The sequence below is a fragment of the Malaclemys terrapin genome, chromosome 2 (assembly GCF_027887155.1).
Source record: "Malaclemys terrapin pileata isolate rMalTer1 chromosome 2, rMalTer1.hap1, whole genome shotgun sequence".
NCBI lineage: Eukaryota > Metazoa > Chordata > Testudines > Emydidae > Malaclemys > Malaclemys terrapin.
In genome coordinates, this window is record NC_071506.1 from 4,005,092 (window position 1) to 4,019,469 (window position 14,378).

General features: G+C 55.0%; 1 protein-coding gene across 1 annotated transcript; it reads left to right on the top strand.

The window, feature by feature from the left end:
• The first annotated feature begins 1,191 nt into the window (after positions 1-1,191).
• On the top strand, positions 1,192-7,027 carry PYCR3 (pyrroline-5-carboxylate reductase 3). Its single transcript, XM_054019247.1, has 6 exons — positions 1,192-1,278; positions 2,303-2,367; positions 2,833-3,012; positions 4,438-4,650; positions 5,284-5,376; positions 6,448-7,027. Exons 1-6 carry the CDS (start codon positions 1,194-1,196, stop codon positions 6,628-6,630), a joined length of 819 nt encoding a protein of 272 aa, XP_053875222.1. The 5' UTR covers positions 1,192-1,193; the 3' UTR covers positions 6,631-7,027.
• The last annotated feature ends 7,351 nt before the right edge of the window (positions 7,028-14,378 follow it).

Below are 14,378 nucleotides of genomic sequence, written 5' to 3' on the forward strand. Positions count from 1 at the left end.
TTTCATGTCAGAATTTACCATATTAGCATGTTGTAAATTGTAGCTCAAGGGGTTCTGCTGTCTAAGGATCTCAAAGCACATCCAAGATTAGTGGATTTGTCCTTGCAAGCCACCTAAGATGATTGAAGAACTAGCCACATTTCCCAGAAAGGGAAACAGAGGCCACTCAGGCTCAATGACAGGACTCCTAGGTTCTGTTCTAAGGCCTAACTCCCAGCCCCCAGCTTTAGCCACTAGACGTGGGGTCTCTGAGGTCTTTGAACAGCGATGTTACAGAACTTTTAAAAAAAAAAAAAAAGACTGGTAATGGACTAAAACTGATCATTTGATTCAGAAACCGTGACAGCAACCCCTCCAGGCCACAGCCCTGGCTGTCCATTCACAGCCTGAGCCAGTCACTCCGCGCAGAGCGGACACATTCAAGGCAGATGGCAGCGGGGCCGGGGGATGGGAGCAGGGCTCTCCGGGCGCTAACCCCGGTGCGGCTGCTGGTGCGGACGGGATGACGGGGAGCGGGGGTGGGTTAGACACCGCAGGGCCCGTTACCCTCATTCAGACTGGCCTCCTGTCTGGCACGGGGCCCACGGCGGCATGTCAGCCCCCAGCCCACATCTGGTGGTGGAGCTAGCGCGGACACAGAGATGCCCCAGGTGGAGGTACAGACTCCAGGCCGAGGGAGGATCTGCCCCCCCTTTGCAGCCCCCCCCCCCCCCATGGGGAGAAGGGCACCGCCCTGTGGGGAGCGCTCGGAGAGCCGGGGGGGGGAGCCAGGGGGGTGCAAAGCTGCTAACCAGCCAGGGAGAGGGGCGGGGCTGGGGAGAGACGGGGGCGGGGCTGCCTCCCCCCGGGGAGGAGCCCCCCCCCCGCTAGCATGTGCACCCCCAAGCGCTGCCAACGTGGGAGGAGACCGGGAGCCCCGCCCCCCTCGGGACCCCACGTGGGCCAGCCGCGGCACTCACCTGACACCGCCCCCTGGAGAAGCGGCTTTACCCTTCCCGGGAGCCATATGAAACCGGCGCCCGTTGACGTCACACCCGGGCGCGGCCAATCGCGCGGCGGGGGCGGGGTCAGGCGGCGCTCCGCCCGTCGGCAGCGGGGGCGGGGCCGGGGTGGCGGCGCGCGGTGCTGGGCGCGAGCACGGAGCCCCGCCCCCACGGGCCTGGCCGCGTGACGTCAGGGAGGCGGCGCGCGCGATGGAGGCGCGCGGGGAGCTGCGGGTCGGGTTCGTGGGGGCCGGGCGCATGGCCCAAGGGGTGGCGCAGGGCGTGGTGCGCGCAGGTAGGGCTCCCCCTCCTCTGCCCCCACCCCCGCCAGGGGTCACGGGGTAACCAGCCCCCCCATGCTAGAGCGCACCCCCTGCCACTCCACGTGTAATCGGCCCCCGCCCCACTGCAGAGGGCGTCCCTCGGGGGCCTGGGGCAAAGCAATTTCGGGGGCCCCTTCCATAAAAAAAAGGGGTTGCAATACTATAGAATGCTATATTCTCGTGGGGGCCCCCTGCGGGGCTGGGCAAATTGCCCCACTTGCCCCCCTCTCCGGGAGGCCCTGCTCCCCCACCCCACGAGGTGTCCCTGTATAACCCCGTGCCTCGCCCCAGAGGTGGCTGCATTTCAGCGCTGGGCAATGGGTCCCTGTATAACCACCCCGGGGGGCAGTTGCATGTTGGTGCTCAGTGATGGCGCCCCGGGCCGTGCCCAGTGCTGGAGTTCCAGAGCCCCATGCCAGCCACAGCTACGTCCCTCCGTAGGCCCCGGCTGCACCCCTCATCCCAGAAGCGGCTGCATGTCCTTGCTGTGCAAAGGATTCTGGGATAAGTAGTTGCCATGCCCAGCATCCGCACCCCTGCGAGGGGCGTCTCTGCTCAGGTCCAGTTATCAATGGCGCTGGGATCCGATCCCTAGGGAGTGAAGGCCGCATAGAGTTGCCTGGTTGTTCCCATGATGCTTGCAGCTGTTCCAGGTCTGCTGACACGATTGCCCTCATATGGTAAAAGTAAGTTCCCTGCAATCACCTGGCATCGCTGCCCACAGAGCACACGGCCCCTGTTTGCCCACGCTTGGCCAGCTCCTCCAGCAGCGATTAGTCTCTTCTCCTGCCTAGTAGCGTTTCACAGCCCTTGGGAATCTCACACTTGCTGGTGAGGGGGGAACCCTTGGGCTGGGTTCTTGCCCCAGCCCAGTTTGGGTGATGGTTCCAAGGTTCATCTGTGTTTGTTTTGGTCTCTCGTCTGTGCTGGAGGCAATGCAGGATTGTCTGGATGCATCTTAACGCAGCTGATTCCTTTTTCGCTCTGTGTTTTAAGGAAAAGTCAAAGCTGCTAACATCTTGGCCAGTGCGCCGTCCGACAGGAACTTGGGCGCCTTCCAGGTGAGCGAGGACAGGCTGCGTGGGAAAGGTTGAGTCTCTCTTCCACGGGACTGGAAGAGCTAATAGTGTCTTGATGTCTGGAAACAGGAGGCAAACACAGTAGCGGTGCTTGATGCCACTTTGTTGTGATCCCATCAGATCCTGCCAGCTACTAAATTCCTGTGAGGAACACCCGGGGTGCCCTGGGAAATGGTGCTGGTGAATTAGCTGGGGGAGCCCTTCCCTTTGGGTCAATGCTCAGCCCAGTACCCCAGCCTTGCAGTTTAAAGTGCATGCCAGTACCGGATGAAATGATACTCAAATGGCCCTTCCCCACCTCACAGGGCTGAGTTTTAATGTCACAGAGCGTGTTAAGAGCAGGCGGGGGCTGAGTGCTGCTGTTGTACTGGTGAATTCCAGCCAGTCCCGCTCTGCCGGCCTTTCCTCTCCAAGCCTGTAACCGTGTCCCATCTCCTTGGGCGGCAGGATTTGGGCTGCAGGACGACACACTGCAACAGCGAGGTGCTGCAGCGCTGTACCCTGGTCTTCCTAGCCACCAAGCCTCACCTGCTTCCTGGCGTCCTGCAGGAGATTGCGCCTGCCGTTACCCGGGACCACATTATCGTATCGGTGGCTGCTGGGGTCACTTTGCAGACCCTGCAACAGGTGAGCATCTGATGGTCCCTCTTGTCCCTCCCACCCCCCATTAACCTGTGAGTGTCCGGGGCATGCACGCACACGTGAAGGGGTTATATTTGCTTTTATACAATGGCCTGGATAAGAGGAAGCATGCCTGTAGGTGAAGAGCGCTCCAAATCCGCACAGCTCTCCAGTGAGTCCAGTGTGTATACAGCCCGGGCCAGATCAAGGCTCCCCCCCATGTGCCATAGATATGCCCCCCTACATGGAATGGGTGTGGGGGCAGGGGAGGGAGTTGCAGGAGGCATCCATCCCTTAAGAATAGCTACCCTCTCCATCCCAGAGAGGCAGGGGGTAGCAAGGGGTGTATCAGTACTTACACCTGGCCTCCTGGGGTGGAACGCCAGGCCTGCTGTACTCTTCCCCTTCTGCCACGCATGGAGTATTGTTCTGGGAAGGGCGATGCTTGCTACTTCCAGGTGTAATCCAGCCCATTGAGGTGTATAAGGCAGTTCACACCTCTCAGAGCTATTGTCTCAGGTTCTCTGCAGACTCAGGCAGCCGTCCCTATACCTGTTATGCCCAGGTAATGTTTTCAAGCTTCCCTTTGCAGTCAAGAGAGCTAGAGACTTTTATTTTTTTTTAAGTGAAAGCTGAAAATGTGCTGTAATCCCATGATTCCAGGAGCTGGGGCCCAGGGCATGGGTCTGTCATGCCTATGCCTTAATCCACCCCTGCCAGGTCGCCAGGTACTGGTTGCCAGCAAGCAGGTCAGTTTGTGCTAGTCTCAGCAGAGGCGCCAAAGCCCTGGAGCACAGGCATACATGGGCCTGCTTGGTGGGCTGTGCTAGCCAGCAAGCGTAATCCCTGGTGGGTTTGTGTTTCTTGTCATCAATCAGCTGCTCTCTGTTTAGTCCTGCTTCTGGATTGTTGCTTCTCTGTATGTATCTGAAGAGACTGAATCCAGCAGGGGGCGCTGAGCTGACACACACACACCACCCCGGCTAGGCTCCGCAAACCCTCCTTCCTCAGTTGCTGTCAATGGTTTTTCCCCACCCACCTCCGCTCCTCCCTGTACTATGTAAAATGATTGCAACGGATTGAGTATTATGCCCTGTGCCCCTCTATCTTGACCTGCAACCCCCCTGTTATCCCAGTCCTGGACACCCCCACACACGCACACACAGCTTTGCCGATGCCCTGCAATCCTGACCTTCAGCCCCTTGGCCTTCTCAGCCCTGGCTTCCCCTGGCAATCATGCTGAATTCCTGAGCTGCCTGGTAGGTTTGCCATGTGGACACACTGCAAGGGCTGGGTTAAGCCTGCCATGTCCTTTGTGACCAAAGGCACATACTACGCCCTGCGTTGGGACCGCTGGGCTGTCTCCCAGCCCTTGTCCCCACCAGCAGCAGTGTTCTCCTGGTGTAGTATCACGGCCGTCTCTCCCTGCAGCTTCTCCCTGCTGGGACCAAGGTGCTGCGGGTCATGCCCAACCTGCCCTGCGTGGTGCAGGAGGGGGCAGTGGTGGTTGCCCGGGGGAGCTGTGCTGGGGAGCAGGAGGCCGCCCTGCTGAGAAGCCTGCTGTCCGCCTGCGGGCTGTGTGAAGAAACGCCGGAGTCCTACATCGATATCCACACAGGCCTGAGTGGCAGCGGGGTAGCCTACGTAAGTGCCCTTGCGCTGGGCCCTCCAGCCCCAGGGATTTCCCGGTTAATCATCTGCCAGCCCTGCCAGGGCAGGGTTGTTCCCTCCACCCTGGCCTGTCTGCAGCTGCATACAGCGACTCCCAAGCAGTGCTCTGGGTTATCAGTCCTGACACTTGAGGCTTCTCCGATGGGCACCCTGGGCTCCCCTCGCTCCCCGAACGACGAATCCCTGGTGCCTGCTGAGCTGTGTGTGCTCATGCCCGTGCTAGACCCTCGGCTGCCTCTAAACCATGTGATCTTAGAGTGGGGCAGCCTGCGCCCCTGGTGGGTTGGACACCACACAGGGGTCCGGGGCTGCTACAGCTGAGCTCTTAGTCTAGTAACTGGTGCCGTTGCCCATAGAGGCTTGGGAATCAGGGGTCTGATGGAGTCCAGTTGGAGACCTCAGTCCCTTGCCTATAACTTGCTTATAGCTCCATGGGCGTCTGATTTCTGCCAGGATCAGAATGGTGGCCAGCAGCTTTTGGAAGGCTCTGTTGGTTCAGCACTGCCAGGCTGGCTCCTGTACTAGGAGGCCTCCATGTCCTGTCCTCCAGAAGCAACAGGCATAAGATCTAGCTGTTCCCTGAATGTCCGCCTTTCCCTGCTCCAGGTTTACTTGTTTGCCGAAGCCCTGGCAGACGGTGCTGTGAAGATGGGCATGCCCAGTGCCCTGGCCAATAAAATTGCAGCCCAGACACTGCTGGTAAGTTTGGACTTCGCTGTCAGTCTTCAGATTCCCCCGCTTAACCCAGTCCTGTCCCGTCCATCAGCGCCAATGCACCTTTCTTCTGACCTGCAGTTCCGACATCTAGTCCAGTCCTGGGTTCCCCAATGCAGCCAGCAGCACCCACTGCTACTGCCCGTACAGCAAGTGCCCAGGACAAGCTCTCAGTCTTAAGGAAAACTCCTGTATCGCCCCTGTGCCTTGCGGCTCCATCTGCCTTTCCAGTAATTCCTTAGCTGTTGCTGTCTTACCACACCTTGGTTCCTACCCCCTTAGCTTCTCTGACGGACTCTGCCGTTTGAGCTGAGCTGTGACCAGCCAAGGGTGTAAGGGCTCCTCTGGGACCCGTAGGGGCCTTGCTGCTTAAGAATCCTTGCAGTCAGTGCAAAAGATTCCTGGGGACTCATCCAGGACGTGATGGGGCTGAACGGGAAGAAGCAAAGCCTCTTTGGCTGTCCTAGCATGGCCACCAGAGGGAGGAGGTGGTTGCAGCTGCACCAGACAAACCTAGGAAATGTCACTAACTGCCCCAAAGTCCTTCCAGTTAGCGAAACCAGAACCATGTGAACAGAGGGGGGAGCAGGATGCAGGCTAGAGGTAGGATCCCCGTGCACAGACTGGGGAAGAGGGGACCTGGAGCCAGCTGCCCCTTAATCTGTGGATTACCAGCTGGCCAATTTCTTGCATCCATCATAGATTCTAAGGCCAGAAGGGACCATTGTGATTATCTGACGAGAGTTTGACCTGGTTCCCCTTAACTCTTGTGTTAATGGCATTCACACCATGTATAACAATGGGAGGCAGCGCTGTCTAGCAATCAGAGCAAGGCACCCAGGTTGGGAGACCTAGGTTCTATTCCCAAAGGTCACAGAGTGAGCCAATGGGAGAGTGGGGAAGTCGCTTGCGTCTCTTCCTGGGAAGGGAGCAGTTTGGATGGAGCATGGTCTCCCTCCCCCAGCTCCCCAAATCAGAGAGCAGGGACAGTTATAGGACGCTAAGTCACAGCCCCCCACCCATCCCGCTGTCCTCTGAGCCCGCCTCCTCTTGCAGGGAGCAGCAAAGATGATCCTGGAGACAGGGGAGCACCCGGCCAAGCTGCGCAGCAACGTCTGCACGCCTGGCGGCACCACCATCCACGCCCTGCACGAGCTGGAGAAGGGGGCGCTGCGGGCCACCGTCATGAACGCCGTGGAGGCTGCAACCATGCGGGCTCGCGAGCTGGGCGAGAGATAGGGGCCCAGCCGGGTGGGGTGTTCCGGGGCGCCTGGCCTGTCTGAGCCACATGGAATCTCCGTCCCGTGATGGAAGGAAGTTTCCCATGTTGTCCAGCGGATTTAGATCCCATTCTTCCCTTCCTAGGTGCCTCTCTTCCTGCCTGAGGGATTCCCAGCTCCAGGTCACCAGTGATATCCTCTAGCCCCAGTCCTTCCCCACGGGACATGGCTTCCCCACATGTGAGGCAGGGTCCCCTTGTGTTCCTGGCAGTCCCCTGACCTGCCTTGGCCCAGCCCTGCCTCGGCTGTGGGGACTTCACACTCGTAGCCATTCCATACGCGTTGTGTGCTCTCTCCGGACGGTGGGTCCCTAATAAATAATAACAACAGCAGGACGTGGGAGCTGCTGGCCCAGAGTCCTGGCTTCTTCTGCTCTCCTTTGTTTAGAGATGGTGCCCATCCTCCGAAGGCAGCCTTGGCACCAGGCTCGCCATCTCACGCTGCAATGATCACACGGCTGTCGGGGAAACCTGGTGCCGATCCGATCCACTCAGCGTCTCATGTGCCGGTGTGTCTGGTCTGGTGGGGGACGGTGTGAGCAGGTGCTGGTTTATAGGATGCTGTCCTGGGGGGGGTGGCTCATGGAGCCTTAATGCAGCCTGCAGCTTCCCTCCCCCTTTAGCAGGGAGGTGCAAGTCCCTAGGTTCCAGCAACCCCTGCTCCCTCTGAGTGCCTGGGTGATGGGGGAATTCCCTGTATTCTTGACTCTTTTCACTGGTGGGTGGGTAGGAAATACGTAGCAGCAGGGGCCTGGGAGAGACCGTAAGCTCCAACTGCCTGTTAGCAGCTGCACCGGCAGTCCCAGGAGAGCCCCAGCTGGCATGCGGCGTAGGAAGCCATGGGTGCCAGCAGCGGGCGGTGAAATAGAGCTGTACTGTGCCCTCCAAAGGTCTGCTGATCTCTTGGCTCCTCTGCTAACTAAAGGGTTAATGGTGACGGCATCCCCACCTGCAAGCTGGCCCCTGGCCTGAGGGCAAGCAGCGGTCAGTCTAAGGCAGAGTGCATCGCAAGCGGAAAAGAAGCTGTTCCGTGGCTGTAGGTTGTGTTAACCCTCTTCCGGCTGCAGCATTTTCAATAAGGGGGGGTTGGTACAAATCCTCCATGCACCGTAGCTCCTCCACTCTGCTGCAGCGCCAAATCCATCACTACACACTGTCCCTGGCTTACTGTCAAATCGAAGTCAGGGAGCCCCCACAGCCCCGCCAAATGCTCGGTGAAACCTGGTACTGTATTGACAGAACCAGGGAGGGAGGTGGGTAACTGGGTCTTCTGGTAGCTAGAAGGGGGAAAGGGAATTTATCTCCTCCCTCCTTTGGGCAGTGGTGATTGTAGGTTGGGCGGGGGCATCAACGTTTATCTCCCCATGTCAGCAAACCTCGACCAACAGCTCCGCTGTCCTATTGTCAGCCACTCCATCTACCAACAGTACGTTGTCTGGATGTGTGATAAAATGCTCAGCAGTGAAAGAGTTAACGATGACATGCAGAGGTACCCATAGGGCTGTGTTCCGGCTGCACAAGACTCCACTCCCAACTATACCTACCTACCTGCTCCCTCGGAGAACGCACCTGCGTACTTTGGCCATCACAAGCTAGTGCATGGAGTGCTTTTCCCTCTGTGGCTCTCGAAGGCTGGGTGGCATGATTGTCCCTATTCTACAGCTGGGGAAACCGAGGCACGGGACGGCAAAGTGACACAAGCCAGCTCGGTATTAGAGCGTAGAGCTCTGATCTCCTGAGTGCTCAGCCTCTCTGTCTCATCTGGCAGCCTGAGACTTGAGGCCCGCCATCCCACTCCTGCCTGGTGAGCTGGTCCCAGCACGGAGCTAACAGCCCTCTCACATTCATGCAGGGGAACCCACTCCTGCCCGGTGAGCTGGTCCCAGCACGGAGCTAACAGCCCTCTCACATTCATGCAGGGGAACCCACAGCAGGGCAGCGAAGATCCTTCCTGAACTGTGACCCCCGTTTGCTCTGGTGTGGGGTGGGTAGGTAATGCCACCTCTAAGCCGAGTGGTGAGCTGCAAACAGAAGTAGAAAGTGCCTTTGCTCTTGGCAATCTGACTGGCTGCACGACCAGCCCCTCAGTGCCAGCTGTGACCCCAGCACAACGCATGGCCCAGGGGAGGAGGATGTGCTCTGTGTGCCCCTTCTCCAAATGGCTCTGAAATGTGTTGCCTGTCTGGCTTTCCCCCACTGCTCCCGCCGGGATCTGTCCGCCAAGCTCAGGGTCCTGGGACTCCAGCTACGTAATGCACCTTGGCAGGTGGCATCATGCAATATTCCTGTGGCTTTGGAGGATGACACAGATAGGGACTGCGCCTCCATTTAGGGGCCTGAACCGATGTCCCTGCAAGGCCTGTTCCCATCTCATGTGCTAATTCTCAGCCATGCAGCCAGCCGTCTCTGTTCCACCCCCGTTTGCAGCCCTGCAGGGCTGTGCAGACAGCGCTCGTGCAGGACCCTGAATTGGCTTCAGGTTGAAATAATGAGCGGCGTGAGGGAAGGAAATAAAGGACACAGGAGGTAGGATGCTGGAGGGACTGGCTCAGGAGGAGAGAGGGGAATCTGTATAGGGCAGTGTCCAAAGCCCACTGAAGTCAATAGGAATCTTTCCATTGGCTTTAGTGCGCTTTGGAGCGGGCCACCGAGAGGGGGAATTGCAGGGAGCTTGAATTTTTGGGGGACGGGAGGAGCGATCCCTCCAGAGTAAGAACAGCGCCGGACAGGACGAGGTTCTGTCCCCCTCCATCCATCCTCCCCCTACCATGAGGTTGCACCTGGAGCTGGTCAGGAATTGTAAGGTTTTTCAGCGTTGTTTACATTTTTTCTACAAATATTTTCAGGTTTTCATTGAAAAACAGGGTCATTTGGGGATATTGTCTGATCTCTCCCCCCCCCCAAATAAAAACCTCATTGAAAACCGATATTTCCTGCTGAAATTTATTTTATGAAAAGGTCATTTTCAGTTTCAGAGTAGCAGCCGTGTTAGTCTGTATCTGCAAAAAGAAGAACAGGAGTACTTGTGGCACCTTAGAGACTAACAAATTTATTAGAGCATAAGCTTTCGTGGGCTACAGCCCACTTCTTCAGCCAACACCCCACCCCCTGTATCTTATGAATGAAAAGTATTAATCAGCACTGGCTGGCTGCATTTCAGAAGCAAGGGTGAGTGGTGAATGGGCTGTGGAGCTGAAGTCTTCTCATTCAGAGGGACATGTGCATGGCAGTATTTGATAGTCTGCTGTCTTTGCTGTGTGGTTAAAGGGGGTGTCAGGCTAACGAGGTGCCTGTATCATGGTATTTAGAAGGAGGTTTGGAAGGGTTTGTTTTTTATCGGTAAATATCATTAATTGTCAATTTCACCAAACATATTTCTGTCCATTATCAAAATTTACTGAAAAAAAAAAAATTCTGCCTGAGAATTTATTTTAATTTGAGTTAAGGATAGGTTTCAGAGTAGCAGCTGTGTTAGTCTGTATCCGTGAAAAGAACAGGAGTACTTGTGGCACCTTAGAGACTAACAAATGTATTTGAGCATAAGCTTTTGTGGGCTACAGCCCACTTCTTCGGATGCATAGAATGGAACATCTAGTAAGGAGATAAATATACAGAGAACATGAACTCCCACCTTTTCATGTTCTCTGTATGTGTGTATATATATCTCCTTACTAGATGTTCCATTTTATGCATTCGATGACGTGGGCTGTACTCCATGAAAGCTTATGCTCAAATAAATGTTTGTCTCTGAGTTTAAGGATATTTACTTTGTATATTTTAACATGTGATGTTCACAAAACGGGTTTTAACAGTTATGCAGATCTCGCTTTTTGAAGCTCAACATCTATGGTCATTAAATAATTACTCTCTGAGCCCCCATTGTCTGAAACTTGCCCCCCACAAATGTGAAAATTTAAATAGATAAAAATTAGGGGGGGGAAATCTTAAAAATTTAAACATTGATATGGCCCATTGAAATAGTACAAAACCCAGAAGACTTGAATTCTGCCACACTTAGTTGTAAGGCACTTGATCACTGGGGTTGCTAGGTTCTAGGCTTCCGCATTATTTTCTTTGACCCTTGGGGAAAGGTCTTAATTTTTTGTCTTTAAAACTAAAGTCAAAAGCTTCACACACACACACACCCAATTAAAAACTCACACTGACTATTTGGGGAAAGGAGGAAGGATGGGCGGGTGCATGAAGTGCTAGGCAGGGACTGGAGAGATCTGGGTTCAATCCTTTGCTCTTCCATAGCCTCCCTGTGTAATCCAGGGCAAATCTTCTGCTCCGGTCCCCATCTGTCCAAGGGGGAGAACACGCCTCATTTCTCCCACCCTTCATTGGGCTTGTCTATTTAGATTGTGGGCTCTTCGGGGCAGGGACTGTTTCTCATTGTGTGGCTGTGCAGTTCCTCACAGGTCAAAACTCTGAATTTCTGTTCTGGACAGAAATTCTTTGACCTCTTGAACAAGTTTGTGTTCCAAATTGGAACAGAAGCTCAAAAACATGACATTTCCCAGGGAAAAGGACAGTCTGGATTTTTTTATTTGGCAGCAAAATCAGACTGTTTTGGTTCAATATCTTTCCGCGTGAACTGGAGCAGCCAGCTGACCCTTACTCCAGGGGACAAGGCAAGGTCCATAGCTGCAGGAAGGGTAGCCTAGGACGCTGAGAGCCCTGGTGCCAACTGGAGCTCCCAGGGGTGGCACTTTTCCTGCTTGGTGGCAGGGACCCAGGAAGCCCTGCAGTCTACCAGACGACTGGGTTGGAGACCTACCAGCGGCCTGCCGAAACCCTGCTTGTTGGTTCACTGGAAATGCGTCAGCCCACTACATCTCTGCAAAATTGGCAGTTTCCAACAAAACTGACCAGTTCTCCTCGCAGGATGGGGCCCTGGTCTCAGCTGGAACCTTTTTGCCCTGGAAATAATGAATGAAGGAGGGAGTGATCTCTGGTTGCAGTGCGGAGATGAAAGCCGGGAGAGCAGCAGTAAATGGGAACAGTAGATTCTATGGCAAGTAGGGGTTGGAGAGAGCTTGCAGGCCAAACTCAGCTGGGGCAGAGGAGGAATGCGTTGCCCTGGAGATCCGCAGACATAGGGAGGTAGCTGGTGCTTTAAGGCCCTCTCTTGTTCTGCATTAGACTGAATGTCCTCCAGTGAGAGGCATCGGAAAGCACCAGGGTGCAGGGAGAAGGGGGAGGGGTGGGAGTCAATGGAACTCCTGCCCGCAGTGCACATAGAAAGTCTTTCATTTCATAATAAAACACTGTGCGGCAGCCTTGGGCTCACATGCTATAAATAGGTATAATTGCATCTTCCCCTTCTTGGCTTGCAGGAGCGCCAGCAGTTAGAATGAGTTTGATAGTTATATCCCAGCCCTGGGGCTGAATGAAAATTCACCCAGCTAAAAAAAAAAAAAAAAAAAAGCGTCTTATGAGCACATAAAATCCTGAGGTTTGCAGAGGAGGCAGTCAGCTGCTGTGATGATTTACATTTCCCTTTTAAGGCACCGAGCTAATAAATTGGTTTGTGGCACGTGCTACACAGAACTTTGCAATGTTACGCAAGCAAGTGTATTTCAGAGAGGAACAGCTCTGTTTCCGGGGGAGAGCCATAAACCCCTTTTGCTAAGGGGAAGCGGTTTGTTGATTAAGAGTATGTCTACACTACCCACCGGATTGGCAGGTAGCGATCGATCTATCGGGGATCGATTTATCGCATGTAGTATAGATGCGATAAATCGATCCCCGCTCGCTCTCCCGTCGACTGCTGAACTTGGAAGCAAAGTCGACAGGGGAGCCGCAGTCGTTGATCCAGCGCCATGAGGACGCGAAGTAAGGAATTTTAATTCCAGCTAAGATACATCGACTTCAGCTATGCTATTCTCGTAGCTGAAGTTGCGTGTCTTAGATCGATTCTCCCCCTCCCCCCCCAGTGTAGACCAGGCCTTAGAGTGACACAATCGTCCCAGGCGTGGATAGATCTGTTCTCCTCCGCATTCCTAGCAACCCCCTTTTACCGAACCAAGGGATTTTAAAACTAACAAACCTTTCTTTTGCCGCATTTAAGGCCAGAAGGGACTCTCGAGTCTGATCCCTATTACATATTTACGTTGTTCCCCCTATATTGACCCCAATAACTTAGGTCTTACTAAAGCCTTTCAGTCCTGGGAAGCCTAAATTGAGGCCTGCTGCAGGCAGAGAACAGGAGAAACCAAGGCGGCATCAATGCCTGAAACTGATCAACTTCACCGTGAATTCTGGTGGGAAGTGCTGCTGCTGTGCAAGGTGCTGACCATGACACAGAAGTGTGTAGACAGATGCTGCAAGTTTAATCACAACTTTTTGGGCTCACTAGCACTCACTGACATGGGAGGGAAAGAATCATTCCCTCGACTTCCGCAATCGCTGGGTGAAATGTTCTGGCCTGCATTCTGCAGGAGGTTGGACCTGATGGACATACTGGGCCCATAGAATCTGTGAATCAAGAGAGCTCCTGCACATTACGATCATCTGGTTTCTAGTGGAGAAAGGCTGAACTCTACCTGGTTGAGTTTCCTGCTCACACCCACAGTTTCTGCTTCACCCACATCCTTGCTGAAGTAGCTTAGCGTCATCCCCATTTTACAATAGGGAAACTGAGGCAGAGAAGGGCAGTCACTTGCTGAATCTTGTGGGTTCCTCATTAGTGCCTCCCAAATCTGTGTTTCTGGCAGTGCAGCAAGTCCCCTGGCTGTGAAAGTGGCATTGAACTGCATAGGAAGAAAGAAAAGGGGCCGGGCCAACCCTAAAGAAGATGGCCCATAGGTTCTTCTCGTGGGTGGCCTTGACTCACAAGACGTGGTGAAGCTGGTCAGCTGAGATGGATTTTCAGCTTTCCCTTATGACAGCCTCTCCAGCCTACCTAATGTTCCAGTCCAACACATGAACCCACCCTCCCCATCAGCCAGTCTCACCTGGCTGACCCAGCAGGCCCCCTGCCACTTCATCCAGCAGCACCTGAACCCTACTGCTCCTGTCAGCCTCTTGCTGTGCCCCAAGAGGGAAGGTACAATGCCTGTGCACACACACACACGCCCCCCCAGCCTCAGGGGCCAGCACTGCCAGGAAGGAGAGGGGGCCAAGCTGCTGCAACTGACAGGAGAGCAGGTGGTGGCCCATCAGCATTAAAATACAGCCTTGCAGGGAGTGGGAGGGTTGGGGGAGGGACAGTGTGGTGCTAGCAAAGGGAGGAAGCTGATGCCAGAGAAATTCATCTCCCTAGGCCCTCTGATATATGACATTCAACCCAGATCAAGGATAGGATATGCTCTGCCTGGGGACCAAATCTTGCCAGGGGGATGGGCTTGAGCTAACTGGCCTTTTCCATCTCCCCCAAGCAGAGCGTAATCCTCGGCAGCAGAACCAGAATGCTTCATTTATCCCCCACAAAGCTGCTGTTCTCCCTCTGAGGGCCAAGATTCCTCCGGGGGCTACAGACTCCATGGAAACACCAGCAACATCCCTGCCCATTGCTACTGGCCTAATCCAAAGCACAGCGACCTCAGCCAGCTTCCTCCCATGACAATGGGCTTGGAGCAGACAAGAGCCGTTCGTGCCCTCAAGGGGCATTCGCTTATCCCCAAGTTTTGTTATGGGAAGGGCAACTGGATCCATGCACCCTCTGCTCCAGGGGAACTGTGTACACATCTAGGGGAGGACCCGC